The 13,831-nt window shown below is 54.2% G+C and overlaps 1 protein-coding gene across 2 annotated transcripts in view; it reads left to right on the forward strand.

Annotated features, from left to right (window-relative positions):
* SYK (spleen associated tyrosine kinase) overlaps nucleotides 1-13,831 on the forward strand; it is a 90,276-nt gene that overhangs the window by 43,910 nt on the left and 32,535 nt on the right. For both annotated transcript variants that reach the window (XM_064482437.1, XM_064482438.1), the window contains exon 4: nucleotides 12,853-12,988. In XM_064482437.1, coding sequence (XP_064338507.1) covers nucleotides 12,853-12,988 — 136 coding nt within the window. The remainder of the gene's footprint in view (nucleotides 1-12,852; nucleotides 12,989-13,831) is intronic.

A 13,831-nucleotide genomic window follows, 5' to 3' on the forward strand; every position in this document is an offset into this window, starting at 1 on the left:
GCCCAATCCTCTTTCTCCAAAAGTGATCCTAGAGGGGGCGGGGCACAGCTCAGTGGCAGAGCACCTGCTTAGCATGCATGAGGTCCTGGGTTCAACCCCTGGGACCTCCATTTAAAAAACTATTTTAAAAAAATATAATAAAAAGTGATCCTAAAAGCAAATGCAGGGCAGCCCTGGCTGGCACACAGCGTGCCTGGACTGGTGGTTTTGTGGGTACAGCAGTGGCCGGGGCAGGAATCCTGTGGCAGGCAGATGTCCTTTTCCCTCAGTGTGGCACCTGGCAGCTCATTCCCCCTGAGGTCTGGACTTTTACCGTCTTCTTAGGAATAGTCTCCAACACAGATGTCACAGGACGGCGTGCGTGGCGTCTGGGCGTGTGAAGTCAGCCCCAAGGCGTGCAGAATCCAAACAGCAAGGCCTCCTGCCTGCTCGCCGTTTGGAACCCCGCTCTCAGGCTGGCTGGGGGGCAGCTGTGCTCACTGAGATGTGGGGTGCTGCCGGGACCCCCCCCCGCCCTGAGCCAGCCCCACAGTTGTGGCACCTTCCTCCTGAGTCTTGGCGGGCCTCAGCCAAGTGTCCCTAGAGAACGTGCCTCCTGCCTCCTTTCTGATCGTGTGAACTGGCTTATCCATCTGTGGGCTTGTCCACTTGTGTCCACAGGAGGCACTGGATGCCAGGACTGTCCTGGGCAGTGGAGAGGGGGGCATCTTCCTGGTGGAGGCTGCATCTCTGTGAGGGAAGTAGGTGCTGAGCCACTGGACTGGGGCCTCACCGTGTGTTGGAGCATTTAAGGAAGCAGGTAGAGCAGCCGTTGTTGGGGTACCAGGGTCCTGTTTTACGCTGGGTAGTGAGGCAGGGCCTTGCTGTGAAGGAGACATTTGAGCAGAGACCCAGGGGCAGCTGGGAGCCATCCTGACGGAGGAACAGCTTGTGTGGGTGCCCGGAGGCAGGAGTGCACGTAGAGAGTCAGGCCACCACGGGACCACTGTGGCTGGTGCAGAGTGAGATGGGGAGGGGTGGAGGGTGAGGGCCAGGCCTCCGAGGGCTCTCAGGCATCAGTCCATCTGCCTTCAGGAAGGTGATAGCGCAGATGCAGCTGAAGTTCAGCAGGACCCGATGAGCTCGGTGTAGAAAGGAGCCAGTGCGGAGGTGGGAGCCTGAGCCCGTTCGCCAGCCACACCGCACACACTTACACCCACTTGAACCAAAATGTGCTGCTCATTTCTCTGCAGTGCTTTCAGGGCTTTTACCATCTCATGCCTGCTGACACCGGCACGGCCTTTCGTGCTTGTCGGCAGGAGGGGTGGAGTGGGTGCCGGTGTGCAGCCCTGCTGCGTGGGTCTGTTCTGCACGGTGGCCAGAGCAGGCCCGGTGTCTCTTCTGCGCAGACAGGCCCTTATTGTGGGGAGCTGGGGTTTCCTTGCACCCTGCATTGTCCCCAGCCAAGCTGCAGTGAGGAGGAAGGCAGATTTCAGGGCACAGGGTGCTGTCCGTGGTGAGCGGACCTCACCCCATCCCCTTTGCCTGATGTTTACAGTTCCTTGTTCAACCTCGTCTTGCTGCTTGATTTTACGTGCTTGGGGCTGATGTTTTTGCTTTCAGTTCCCCCGCTGGCCCATTCCCAGCCCTTCTACACTCGATTTGGCTCCCACTGGCCGCCCCTCCACGCTTCTCACACCCCCGCTGCTTCCCCTCATCCCTGCACACTCAGAGGTACTTGTCCCCTGCGTGACCCGGTCTGAGCCTTGCCCGGCCCGACGGGCCTTCCCTGGGACCTCCCCGCAGTGACTGGCGGACATGAAGAACCCAGGAGGCTTTCAGATTCAAAACCAGAACCTGATCTTTGTGTTTCCTCACGCTGGTCATCTTTGTTAGACTGAAAATAAGTTACTGCATGTGAACGGGTCCTGCCTAATGTTGAGCGCTTTGTGGAAGGTTAACCGAGAGGAGTTGTTAACAGACAGAGGGGAAGGGCCGGGGGACACAAGCTAGTGCTGAATGCTTGCATTTCCCAGGAAGGACGAACCTGAAGAGTCCAGTGCAAAAATATAAACGTTCGTTCCAGAGTCTCTGGTCTGCGTTACAGCTCAGGGTAGCAAGGTCCCTTCCCGCCTTGGGAAGGCAGTACCCCTGCTGCCCCCAGAGAACATGGGTGGAGAGGCAGCGCATTCCACGAGGTCTGAGAGCTCGATGAGGTTATAAACCCTCACCAACGCGGTTTGAAGTGCGGAGGCTCTGTCCCAGAGACGCCTCACCGTCAGGGCGGGCTGTGCCCGGAGATGCCCGCCAACTCCAGTTTTCTCTCCTCTTGAATTGTGCTGTGAAATCCATTTGCGGTGACCAAACCCCTGCGCCAGAAGGGACCTTATTGTTGATGCTCTGAATCCCTTGATTTCCAGACAAGGGCTTAGGCACAGGGGAGCCTTCCCAAGGCTGTCAGGCAAGTGAGAGGTGAGGGTTGGAATGGGGGGGGGTCCCTGATGTGTCTGGGCTGAGAATGGGCAGCAGCGAAACCCACACCGGGGGACCCCAGGGCCACCAGCCCCAGCCCGCTCCCCCGGGAACTCAGCTGGGACTGTTTAGGAGCGGCTTTGCGAAGAGAAGCCATCAGGGACTTCGCACTGTGCTTGGGGATACAGAACGTAGGCGTGAAGGCTCTTTACAGGTGAAACGCACAGTGCGGGCCTACGGCCCGTCTCTCGGCATCTGCGGTGTTTCCGGAGGCGGTTTCGCATCACCTGGCGTTGCGGGCCCAGTGTTCGTGTCCTTACAGTTTTACCTGGTGGAGCCGCAGCCCCCAGCGTGACAGGTGGAGGTGGGGCCTTTGGGGGATGATGTAGACAAAGCCATGAAGAGGGGGCCCCGTGATGGGACTGTCTACGACAGGAGGAGACGGGAGCGTCTCTCCACGCCCGCACCAAGGCGAGGCCCTGGGAGCACACGGGAGGTGGTTCGCCTTGGGCGGGCTCCCCGCGCCTAAGCCTTTGTCTGGAAATCAAGGGATTCACAGCATCAGCAGTGAAGTCCCTTCTGCACAAGCGTTCTGTCACCGCAAGTGGGTTTCATGCCGTAACTCAAGGTGGATCCCTCATGAATGGGTTTCGAGTCCTCATTAAAGAGACTTCAGAGAGCCTTCCCCCTTCCGCCACGGGGAGGCGCTAGGAAGGTGGCGTGTGAACCGCGAAGCAGGCTCTCAGCGGACACCGGCCCTTCCAGCATCTTGGTCTCAGACCTCCAGCCTCCAGGACGACGAGGATGAAATGCCTGCCGTTTAAGCTTAAGTGTCTGTTAAGGCAGCGGTGTTCTGATGAAGACACCCGTCCGTGTCTGGGCCTGCCCAGCCAGATGGGGACATCAGATGGGGACCCCCCGGCCCGGGCCCTGTGGGTGGGAGAACGGAGCTCTGCCTCGTTGGTGACACCAGGGACAGAGGCAGAGCAGACAGGCTGGGTTGGGGGTGCGTGTCCTCGGCTCTCCGAGGCCCCATCCTGACGGCACGGTTTGCCGTTTGAGAAACTGGTCACGGCTCAGGTATGGTTTGAATACGAATTTGTTAGGCAAGGGAAACAGAGCTTCCTTTCCAAAAATGTTGCATCCTCTCCCTCAAGGGAGGGCTCTAGGATTGGTGGGATACAAAGCATATGCAATTTGGAGACCCTTTAAAAAAAAGAACACAAAATTTGGCACAAAATACAATATTTTGGGAAGTAAGGAAAATAACAATAAATTACATTTTTTAAAAGCTGATAAATACTACAAACATACAAAATTTAGAAAAAAATAGTATAATTTTCTACTTAAGTGCCTTACACATCTCTATAGTGCCTTTGATTTTGACATCTTTTGACTGCTTAGTGTTTGACTGCCTCTTCACTGGGCAATAATTTGGTAATATTACTTTCTGCGTATCCCAAAAAAGAAAACTCTGTCCTTCTGGTACGTTCACAACTCACTGTGAGTAATGCAGGTACATCTTTAGGATTGTCGTCAACGCTGAGAAAGGAAGTCAGAGTGGAGGAAAGAGTAGTCTTCTCTGGCTATAATTAAGTATCTTTTACAGGTCATACAAAACCCTCCGGCCGCGTGGTGACATTGCTTGGGCCAGATGAGGCCGTGGGGACAGGCCGCGGTCAGCAGGCCGCCCACCCTCCCGTGCAGAAATATCTCACGCTGTGGTTGGTGCAGGGCAGCTAAGAGCTCTCGTGCACGTGCCCAGAGCGCATCTCGTCTGCTGAAACGTGATGTGCTGTGTCCTTCATGTCATCATGTCAAGTGTCTCAACAAAAACGCTGTAAAAAGCCCACGTTCTGCAAGCAAAAAGTAATGGAATTGGCACGCTCTTTGTGTTTAGTACCTGGTGAATGTTTTGTTGCTTCTGGCTTAAAGTCCTTGCAAGTCTCGCAGAGTCAAGAGTGAGTCGGAAGCGACCTTTAAAATACACAGATCGTGGTTCTGCAAGTGGCTGAATTAACGTTGCAAAGAAAAGGGAGGATTTCAGATTTGTCGAGGGAGTCACTAAACCAGGAAGTCACCAAGGCCTTTTTCATTCTAGTTCCTACTTTCTGACTTTAGAAGTGTGCTGTTTTAAAAAAGGAAGCTACAAAAATAGGCTTTCATTCCACAAAGTATAAATGCATCCCACCAGGTAAATGCCAGGCATTGTGGTAGGACTGTGACAAACATGACAGACGTTGTTCCCTGCCCACACCGTGCTTCCAGCCTAGGGGGAGGATATTAAACTCAGAGAGACATGCTGCAGAGTGTGTGACGTGTGACAGTGTTTCCCGCTCCATCCATCACGGTCATCCCATCCAGCTAATGACACTGCTGACCATTGAGCAGTATCTTCATTTCCACTCACTCGTTTATTGTCCGTCAATCCACTTGTTCTGAGTGTCCGAGCGCAGGGCCAGCCACCGTCTTCATGAGTGGAGCCCCACTGCTCAGGACAGGGTCTCAGTGGCAGGAATCTTCTCAGGGAAAGGGACCCTTAAGCCTCGCTTTGAGCAATAAGGAGAAGAGGATTGATGGAGAAGGGGAAAGGGGGTCCTGGGCAGGAGGGAGTGCTGGTGCAGAGTCTTCGGGGTCAGCACTGTGACCTGAGTGTGGCCTGGCCTGGGGCTGCGCAGGAGTGACAATTAGTGGTGACGGGGAGGCGGTCAGACCCGCCCGGAAGTCCCTGCTGGTCCTAAGGGGTGGACCAGGGAGTGGATTGTCTGCTCAGGGACACATTGAAAGGGAAAAAGGGACCAATGACAGGATGGGAGGGGTCAGCGGGGGTCAGCAGGTTGAGTCTACCCAGAATCAGGGATGTGCAGGTCAGAGCCATGTGGTCCTCTTCCAGGACAGCCCTGACTTGGGGACACCAGATGCCATCCCTGACACCCTTGACCATTAGAACAACGCCTTTCACCAGTGCCCTCCCCTCCGCTCCCCCATCCCATCAGGCTGACTGCTTGGCAGAGGGATCCCTCTCTTTGGAAATAGCTGTCAGTAATCTTTTCCAGTGCACGCGCAACTCTGTGTAAGGGAGCCCTAAAAAAAACGGGTTTACGATGTGGCACAGTTTTCAGAGACTTTGAGATAGCTTGTAACAGTGTACACTTGTGTTCCCTACGAGCAAGGAACAAAGGTTAATTAGGAGAAGGGAGAAAGACTGAAAGCAGTGCCTTCATTGGGATTCCACGGGACAGAGACATAGTCCAGAGCGGTTAACGCAAGCAGTGGCTCTCAACCTTCTGTGCGTGTGCGGACCACCTGGAGGCTGCAGAAAGCACAGATTTACATGGCACAGATTTCAGCCGCCTCCCCTGAGTTGTTAACTCACTGGGTCTGGGTTTCGGCTCAGGAATTTGGATTCCTAACAAGTTCCCAAGTGACGCTGAGGCTGCTGGTCTGGGGACCACATCTGACCCTGTTTCAGATGCTGGATGCCTATCTAAGCCAGATTAAGAACTTCAGGGTTTGAGGTGGATTAACAATCTCAGGATGGACCACCTGCATCCATATGTCCAGTAGGGAATGTCCTTGCAACACACCCCAAATACTGTATTACTGGACTGGTTGAGACAGCGTTAGTGTTGAAACTGCTGCTTTTTGGGGAAGCGTCAAGTTCAGACAGGCACAACGGCTTTACAGCTCTGCGATGTAGACAGCTTGACTCATGTCTGCAGCCCGGGTTACTGAGTGATAGAAAGGGGAACCTACTGTGGTGTCAGAGTTTCTTATGGAGATGAACAAGATAACGTGTTTACGGCTAAGCCAGTGGCTGTCCTGTATCTGTGCCTTCGACAACCACAGGTTCTTTTCTTTCATCAGTTCTGGAAAATACTCATTTTTTTTTTCAAGGCATTACCATCTTTCTTTTTTTTTTTTTAATTTTTTTTAATTGAGTTATAGTCATTTTACAGTGTTGTGTCAAATTCCAGTGTAGAGCACAATGTTTCAGTTATACATGAACATACATACATTCTTTGTCACATTCTCTTTCACTGTGAGCCACCACAAGATCCTGTATGTATTTCCCTGTGCTACACAGTACAATCTTGTTTATCTATTCTACATTTTGAAATCCCAGTCTGTCCCTTCCCACCCCCTCCCCCTTGGCAACCACAAGTTAATATTCTATGTCTATGAGTCTGTTTCTGTTTTGTATTTATGTTGGGTTTTTTTTTTTTTAAGATTCCATATATGAGCAATCTCATACGGTATTTTTCTTTCTCTTTCTGTCTTACTTCACTTAGAATGACATTCTCCAGGGACATCCATGTTGCTGCAAATGGTGTTATGTTGTCAGTTTTTATGGCTGAATAGTATTCCATTGTATAAATATACCACATCTTCTTTATACAGTCACCTGTTGATGGACATTTAGGCTGTTTCCATGTCTTGGCTATTGTAAACAGTGCTGCTATGAACATTGGGGTGCAGGTGTCTTTTTGAAGTAGGGTTCCTTCTGGATATATGCCCAGGAGCAGGATTCCTGGGTCATGTGGAAAGTCTATTCCTAGTCTTTTGAGGAATCCCCGTACTGTTCCACAGTGGCTGCACCATTTCTTCCTCCTGAGATGCCTATTAAACATGCGTTAGACCTTCTCAGTTCATCTCCTGTATCCCTTCTTATCTTCTCTTGCCGTTTCTCTGTGGGCTGCACTGTGCAATGTCCTTGACTTTGCCTTCCACTTCACTAACTGTCACTTCGTCTGTATCCAATCTGCTTATCCCCTGTTTTTCCCCCACCAATTGCATTTTTAAACAAATTTCTAGCAGTTCTGTTTGTTTTTGTTGTTCTTCAAAGAGCCCTGTGCGTTTTTGAGAGTCCCTATTGCCTGACAGTTTCTGTGATTCCATCTTCTGTTTCTCTGAACATTTCATGCATAGTTAGCTTATATTCTGTAGCTGATGATTCCAGTGTGGAAAGTGTCCAGGAGTATAAATCTCTGCCTCCTGTGCTCTCTTTCCCTCTCTGCCTTCTTTCCCATAAGTTGTGTTTCCTTGTTTTGGGTGATCTCTTTTGAACCTGTGTTTGACTGATATCCATCTGTGGGATTCCTGAGTGTTCTCTGCTGAGCATGTTGTCCTCCAGAGTTGAAGAGATTTTCTCCTTCACGGTCCTTGCTTTAATGTGAGAATCTCAGGTCCGGGTACCCACCTTGCTGCTGGCCCGGGATGTTGTCCCCCTGTCCCCTGCAGCACCATATTAGTATTTGTCCTTGGGTGAAACCCACATCTTTTTTACTCTTATTTGCCACTCACTTCTCCCTACTCAAGTTGCAACTCACCTTTCGTACTTATACTTAAACTTCAAAAGAAAACTGTGGGCTTAGGAGAAAACCTTACTCTTGTTCACTGATGAATGGGACTGTGCGGGGCTCCTCTGCCACAACAGAGGCTGAGTCCCGTGAGCGCCCGTCCTTCATCAAAGGGCCCCGTGTTCTTTAGCGTGTGTGGTTCTGCAGCCGCAGGTCAGCGTGGAGAGTCGTGACCTGTCTGAAGTGAGAAGTTTCGAGGGGCTCGTGGGCTGATATCAATACCAGGTCGTTGGTCTGACCCAGGCCCCCGTGAAGCTGGAGGAGGGGCGGCAGGACCTCGTGTCACCGCATGGACCAGAGCAGAGGGGGAGAGAGGGGCAATACGGTGATAAAACCTTTCCAACGGCGGATGTGTGGAAGGATGGCCTGGCGGGGTCCCACGTTTGGACGTGTTTTCTGTGCTGGTCCTCCTTCGTTGCTGGTGTGCAATGCTCATGCGCCTCCGTTTTGCTTTGACACGAGGCAACAGCACCGGAAGCTGCATGTTCTCTCATCTTCTGTGCATCATTAGGGCTGGTGTGCCTCCTGGGCCTGCGGAGCTCTCGGCCTCACGCTGGCAGACGTACGACTGTGCGTGCCTCTGCTGCACCCCTCCGTCCCCGCTCCCCGCGTCCCTCTAGAGAAGCCGCTGTCGGGGACCCAGCGGCAGTGTCTGCCCGCCCGATACGGCATCAGCCCTGGAAGGGAGCCCCTCCCCGTCTCTCCGTACAGCCCCTCCCGGCCGTAGCCTCACAGACGCCCGCCTTCCCCTCCACCAGCCGTGCTCCTCTCTGCTGTGAGCAGAAAGAAGACGCGCCAGACAATGAGAATGCCTGATGGGCTGGGACGTGCCCAGCCGTTCCGTTCCGTCTGCAGCAGACACAGTGCAGTGTCCCCAGACTTTGGCTGGTGAGGGTCACCTGAGGGGTGCCACCACCTCCCGGGTCCTCACTTCCCCGTCAGTGTCTGGACATCTCTGATCCAGGAGAGCACAGGAGGGTGGAGGAGGGGCTCAGGCCTCCAGGCCCTGCCTGGCAGAACGAGCACCCTCCCCGCCTCGGCTTTGCCGAGGGCCTCGTGTCAGGGAGGGCAGGACCTGCTCATCGCAGAGCCCGAGACATCCACCTCGGAGGGGAGGTGGCACTCCTGCCCGCTCACCAGCGGCCTCGAGACAGTCTGAAGGCCGGTGAGGATGCTTCACAGCTCAGGGCACTGAAGCCCCACACTCTGTAGCAGCAAAACACAAATCTGTGGTGAGCCCGCTTCTTGCGAGAGACTCGCCGGGAAAAAATACTCTAGTGCTTCTGGGAACGTGCTGAAGACGGCTGGCCCAGAGGGCGGAGGCCGGCAGCCCCCAGAGAAGCTGGAAGGCTAGCCTTTGCTCAAGCCTCGCTGGGCATCCATGTGACAAACCTAGTGAGTGTCCCAGGGACGAGGGGGGCTTCTGAGGAACAGGAGGGGCCCAAGAGGAGGAGCGACTTCAGCTTCCAAACCAGCATTTTCCGTAGGTTAGACTAAAAATAGCCCAGCCCAGGATCTGCCTGCAGCCAGCAGGCGTCTCACGGTTGCTGGCCGTTAGTGTCACTGAGCCTCTGGTCTTTGTCACCCACAGATGCCGGGCCTGTGGGTTTCCCTTCTCTGCCCTTGTTTCCTGCCAGCTGCCTCAGGGGCTGTTCAGGCTGCGTGACCGCCTGCCAGTCCTTCAAGTGTGCTCACCAGGGAGCTGTCGCCACTGGCCTCCCGGGAGCTGGCCCAGGCTGCCTGGCTGGGGCTCTGGGAGAGAGGCTCCTCTGGGACCCGCTCCCTGCAGGACTCATGGAAGCACGTGCTTTTGCAGAACTCCCCGTCCAAAAGCAAGACCTTCCCTTTCTGCCTTGCACAAGCTCTCTTTTAAGGCTGTTTTAATTATGAAATATTAAATGCACAGAAGAGTGCATTACCCTGTATGTGTTACCAAAGGCAAGTTCACGTGCCCGCCTGCTGCACCACGAGGCCAAACAAACTGAAACACGAGTTTGGAGCAGAGAAAGGTTTACTGCAGGGCTGAGCAAAGAGGACGGGGTGGCACATGCCCAAGAAAACCCCAAACTCCTGGAAGGGTGGCAGCAAAGCATATTTAAAGGCCGGGTAAGGGGGGGGGGGGCGGGTGTGCAGGGCACCTGATCAGCTCGTGCACAATCTCTGACTGGTTGATGTTGAGGGAACAGGGTGTCAACACTGTCAAGCCCCAGGCGCCAGACGGTCTGGGGGCCACATGCTCTGGATCATCAGGTAGTTCATTTTGTCCCTTTGTTGGTGGTTTTAAGCATCTGACAAACTCAGGAAATGTGCATGAGATACTGGTGCTTCAGAGGGGAGCTCCAGCAGAGGACATGGGGGAAGGGGCCTGTCCCTGGAAGCCCCGCGGGGCCTGCCCCGCACGCATGCGCCGCTTACTGGATGGCTCTGAAGCAAATGCCGCTGGAGTCAAGACTAAACCACGGACAGCGTCACCGGGGGCCCCACCCTCACACCCCAGCCCCTAGAGGACACCGCTTCCTGCACCCTGTGTCCAGCCTGTTCTTGCTTTTTTCTTCTTTTCTCTCTCTCTTTTTTTTTTTTTTTTGCCACCTAAGACTGACCTATGTGTACATCTCACAACAAAACCGTTTGCTTTTGCCTGTCTGGGAACCGCGTGTGTGTGGAATCACGGTGTCCGTTTTGCGATCGTGAGAGTCGCCTGTCCTCTGTACCCCTGCCGCTTGCGTGTTTTATCCTGTGACACTGCGTGGTATGAATCCCCCCCTGCAGACTCGCTCACCGCGCAGCCAGTGAACACTCAGGCTGTTGACAGTTTTTGATAATCACAGATAAAGCTGCTGTCAGCATCCTTGCACTCATTCCAGGTGCAGGACGCACACCGGTGGCGTATCTTCGAGTAGGTTGCTGACTCACAGGGGACAGACAGGTTCAGCTGTAGCAGAGAACTCAGAATTGTTTCCCAGATTGGTTGAACCGACTCACGCTCCTGCTGGCCGCATAGGGGAGTGCCCGGTGCCCCCCTGCTCAGCAGTGTTCAGTATCTGGCATCAGTCTTTTATTAAATTTCTTCCAGTCTGAAAGGTATGTAGCAGTATTTCCATTGCAGTGTTCATTTGTGTTTCCCGATTTCTGGTGAGGTGACGGCACCACCTCGCTGGGCGTTCTGCAGTCCTCCGTCTGAGTTTTAACAACAAAAGGTCAATCAAGGCATAAAGCAAGATGGAGAGGTAGTGACTGGTCATGAATCCAGAAAACCAGAGCTCAGATCCAGTTCATTGTTTCCAGGACCCCGAGGTCCAAGACGCAGAGGACTCGAAGTCAAGGAGGGTGATATTTTGCAATGGCTTGTGGACATTGTTATTCCAAGGCCACCTGCTTATATGCTTATAAATGCTTCCTGTTAAGAATGTATGTAATTCTTTATACTTCCAAACTATCTTATTTGTTTGCCACCAACGCTTATGAAACAAGCAAAGCAGGCATGAATAGTCCCACGTTATGAAATAGCTTCCCTGCTAGATTGACTCACTTCTCCCCCATATGAAAATCTGTTTTACCTTTTATGTGTGGCTGTTTTTCAGTTTGACAGCAGCCGCCTGGCCTTCCTGCGCCGTCTGACCGTGAAAGAGAGTTTACGCTTTGGGGTGCGGGTGATCTGGTTGAGTTGAGAGAAAAGGCTGTTTTCACAGTGCAGGGTCTGGGCGTGCCCTGTCACCCACACCAGCTGCCCTGAGCACTGGAGCATGGTGGGAACCCATTCCTCGTGCACAGCCAAGCACGACTTAACAGAAATGTATTTTTGAAACAAAGTTCCAACCCCACATGACACAGCTTAGCTCTCAAGTCCTGGGTTAGCTTTTGGCGATCAGTCTACCAAGTCAAGGAAAGTGTGACCACGTCAGCCTCCAAAGCCTGTCTCATAGGTGTGGCCTCGTGCAACCAAGAGGAGGCATTGGAAATTTACGCCAAACGTGGAAATCCCACCAGCTTGGCACATTTGAACTCTTCCCAAAATACAGTACGTTGGCCACACTGCTTAACATCTGGGGGCACTCAGGGTCCTCGTTGTAGAAAATGCCATGGCTAGAGAGGCTTTCTGGGACCTTCTGAGACCTCTGTGACTCACTGTCTCTCAGATTTCATGATCCGAAGGGCGTGAGTGGCTGAGGGGGAGGATGGCCTGAGGATGGTGATGACTAAGGAGTTCTTCTGAGGGAGGGGGTTCACCTCCATCCCCAGCCTGTACGCCTCGGCCTGGACTGCACCCTCCCCACATCCCACAGGCCTTCCCTGGAGGTCTCTGTCCTCCCTGGAGGCAGCAGCCCCCCTTGGGCAGGACAGTGGGTGTCTCTCTGCTTGGGACTCACAGGTCTCATTCCCCGAGTAAGGGAAGGGTGGCACCAAGGCACACCTGCTGGGACAAGGAGGCTGAGCCGGGGCGGCTGGCACCACCAGCGCAGCCCTGGTTCTGCTCGCTGGTCCCCACCCTGCCGTGGGTGACATTTTCTTCTCTTGGTGACTTCGTCTGCCCTGTATCACATGAAACAACGGTTTAAATTCTGGTCCTGCCCTCTCCTGCCTGCAAAGGGAAGAGGGCCCTGGGAAGTGGGAGCTTTCACCCTCCTCCATCTGGGGTCCAGAAGGTTCCAGAAGGTTCCTAGTTTACAAGCCCACCAAACACCGTCCATGCCGCAGCCTGGGCTGGGAGGCGGAGCTGCACCGTCTGGAATCCGACCCAGATGCAGACCTCGCTGAAGAGAGGCGGGCTCCACAGAGGCCCGTGGCTCCAGGATGCTGGGGTCCCTGCACTGGGACCTGGAGCGGTGTTACTGCTCCAGGTGAGCAGAGGACTCACCCACAGAGCCGGGCTCTCCTGACGCCCACCCGGGCCTCCCAGGCCCCCTGGGCAACCGTAGCACTGCCTTGTCTGGAGCCACGGTGTCACTGAGCTGTGGGCTGGGCCTCCCTTGACCCCGAGGGTGGGGCGCTTCTCCCTGCCGGGCGGTGGGAGCCGTGCTGATGCGCGGTCCCTGTCTTGCAGGATCAGGGCCAGGGACAACGGCTCTTACGCCCTGTGCCTGCTGCACGAGGGGAAGGTGCTGCACTACCGCATCGATAAGGACAAAACCGGGAAGCTCTCCATCCCCGGCGGGAAGAATTTCGACACGCTCTGGCAGGTAGGCGTCCTCCTCGGAAACGAGGGGCCCCGGCCCCTGGACCTTGTTAGAAACGTTCACCTGGGCCCCCGAGGACACCTGGCCCAATCAGGGTCTGCTTTTTGACCTCCAGGTCCCTGGAGGCACTGGCCTAGGGCCATCACGTTAGGTGACGGAGGCTCGCAGAGCTTGTCCGGGGCCCCTCGGGTCTCGGCACCATGAGGCGGTACCCGCTCGGGTCTGCGCTCCGTTTAACAGGACACCCCGCCCTGGGGGCTGGAGGCATTCCTTTCTGAGATGTTCTCCTGGAACCAAATACACCCACAAAACAGGTGTGGATGGCTGGGAAGGGAGGCCCAGGGGCAGTTGATCGCACTGCTCTTTGAGTTGTGAGAGGCCCAGTGGAATATATAAGGTCACATTCTCACTGCAGAACAAATCTTGTTGCAAAATTAAGGGAACATAGAAAGCAGCCAGCATTTCCTGTGCTTCAGGCCGCCCTGGTCTGAAAAGGGGTTATTCTTAACCTACCTCGTAATAAACCCAGAAACAGCTCATCACTGGGGAGTTCCTTAGGCACTAATGGGCCCTGATCCGAGGTCCATCCCTCCTCCCATCGGGCCAGGGTGGGCACGAACACCTTGGTTTCATTCCAAATCACAGCTCCACGAGGGAACAGCAGTCACCGTACTGAACGCATCGCTTTTAGCAAAGCATCCTAGACGGAGCCAACCAAGGGACCCTGCCACCCCAAAAGCAAAACTGCAGTGAGCTTTTGTAGGTGAGGGACGTCAGCGGGGGGCATGTTCAGATGTCCACACCCAGGCCCCACAAGGAACCTCGTGTGTGGAAAGGACCCAACTC

This window comes from Camelus dromedarius, chromosome 36, assembly GCF_036321535.1.
Source record: "Camelus dromedarius isolate mCamDro1 chromosome 36, mCamDro1.pat, whole genome shotgun sequence".
Taxonomy (NCBI): Eukaryota; Metazoa; Chordata; class Mammalia; order Artiodactyla; family Camelidae; genus Camelus; species Camelus dromedarius.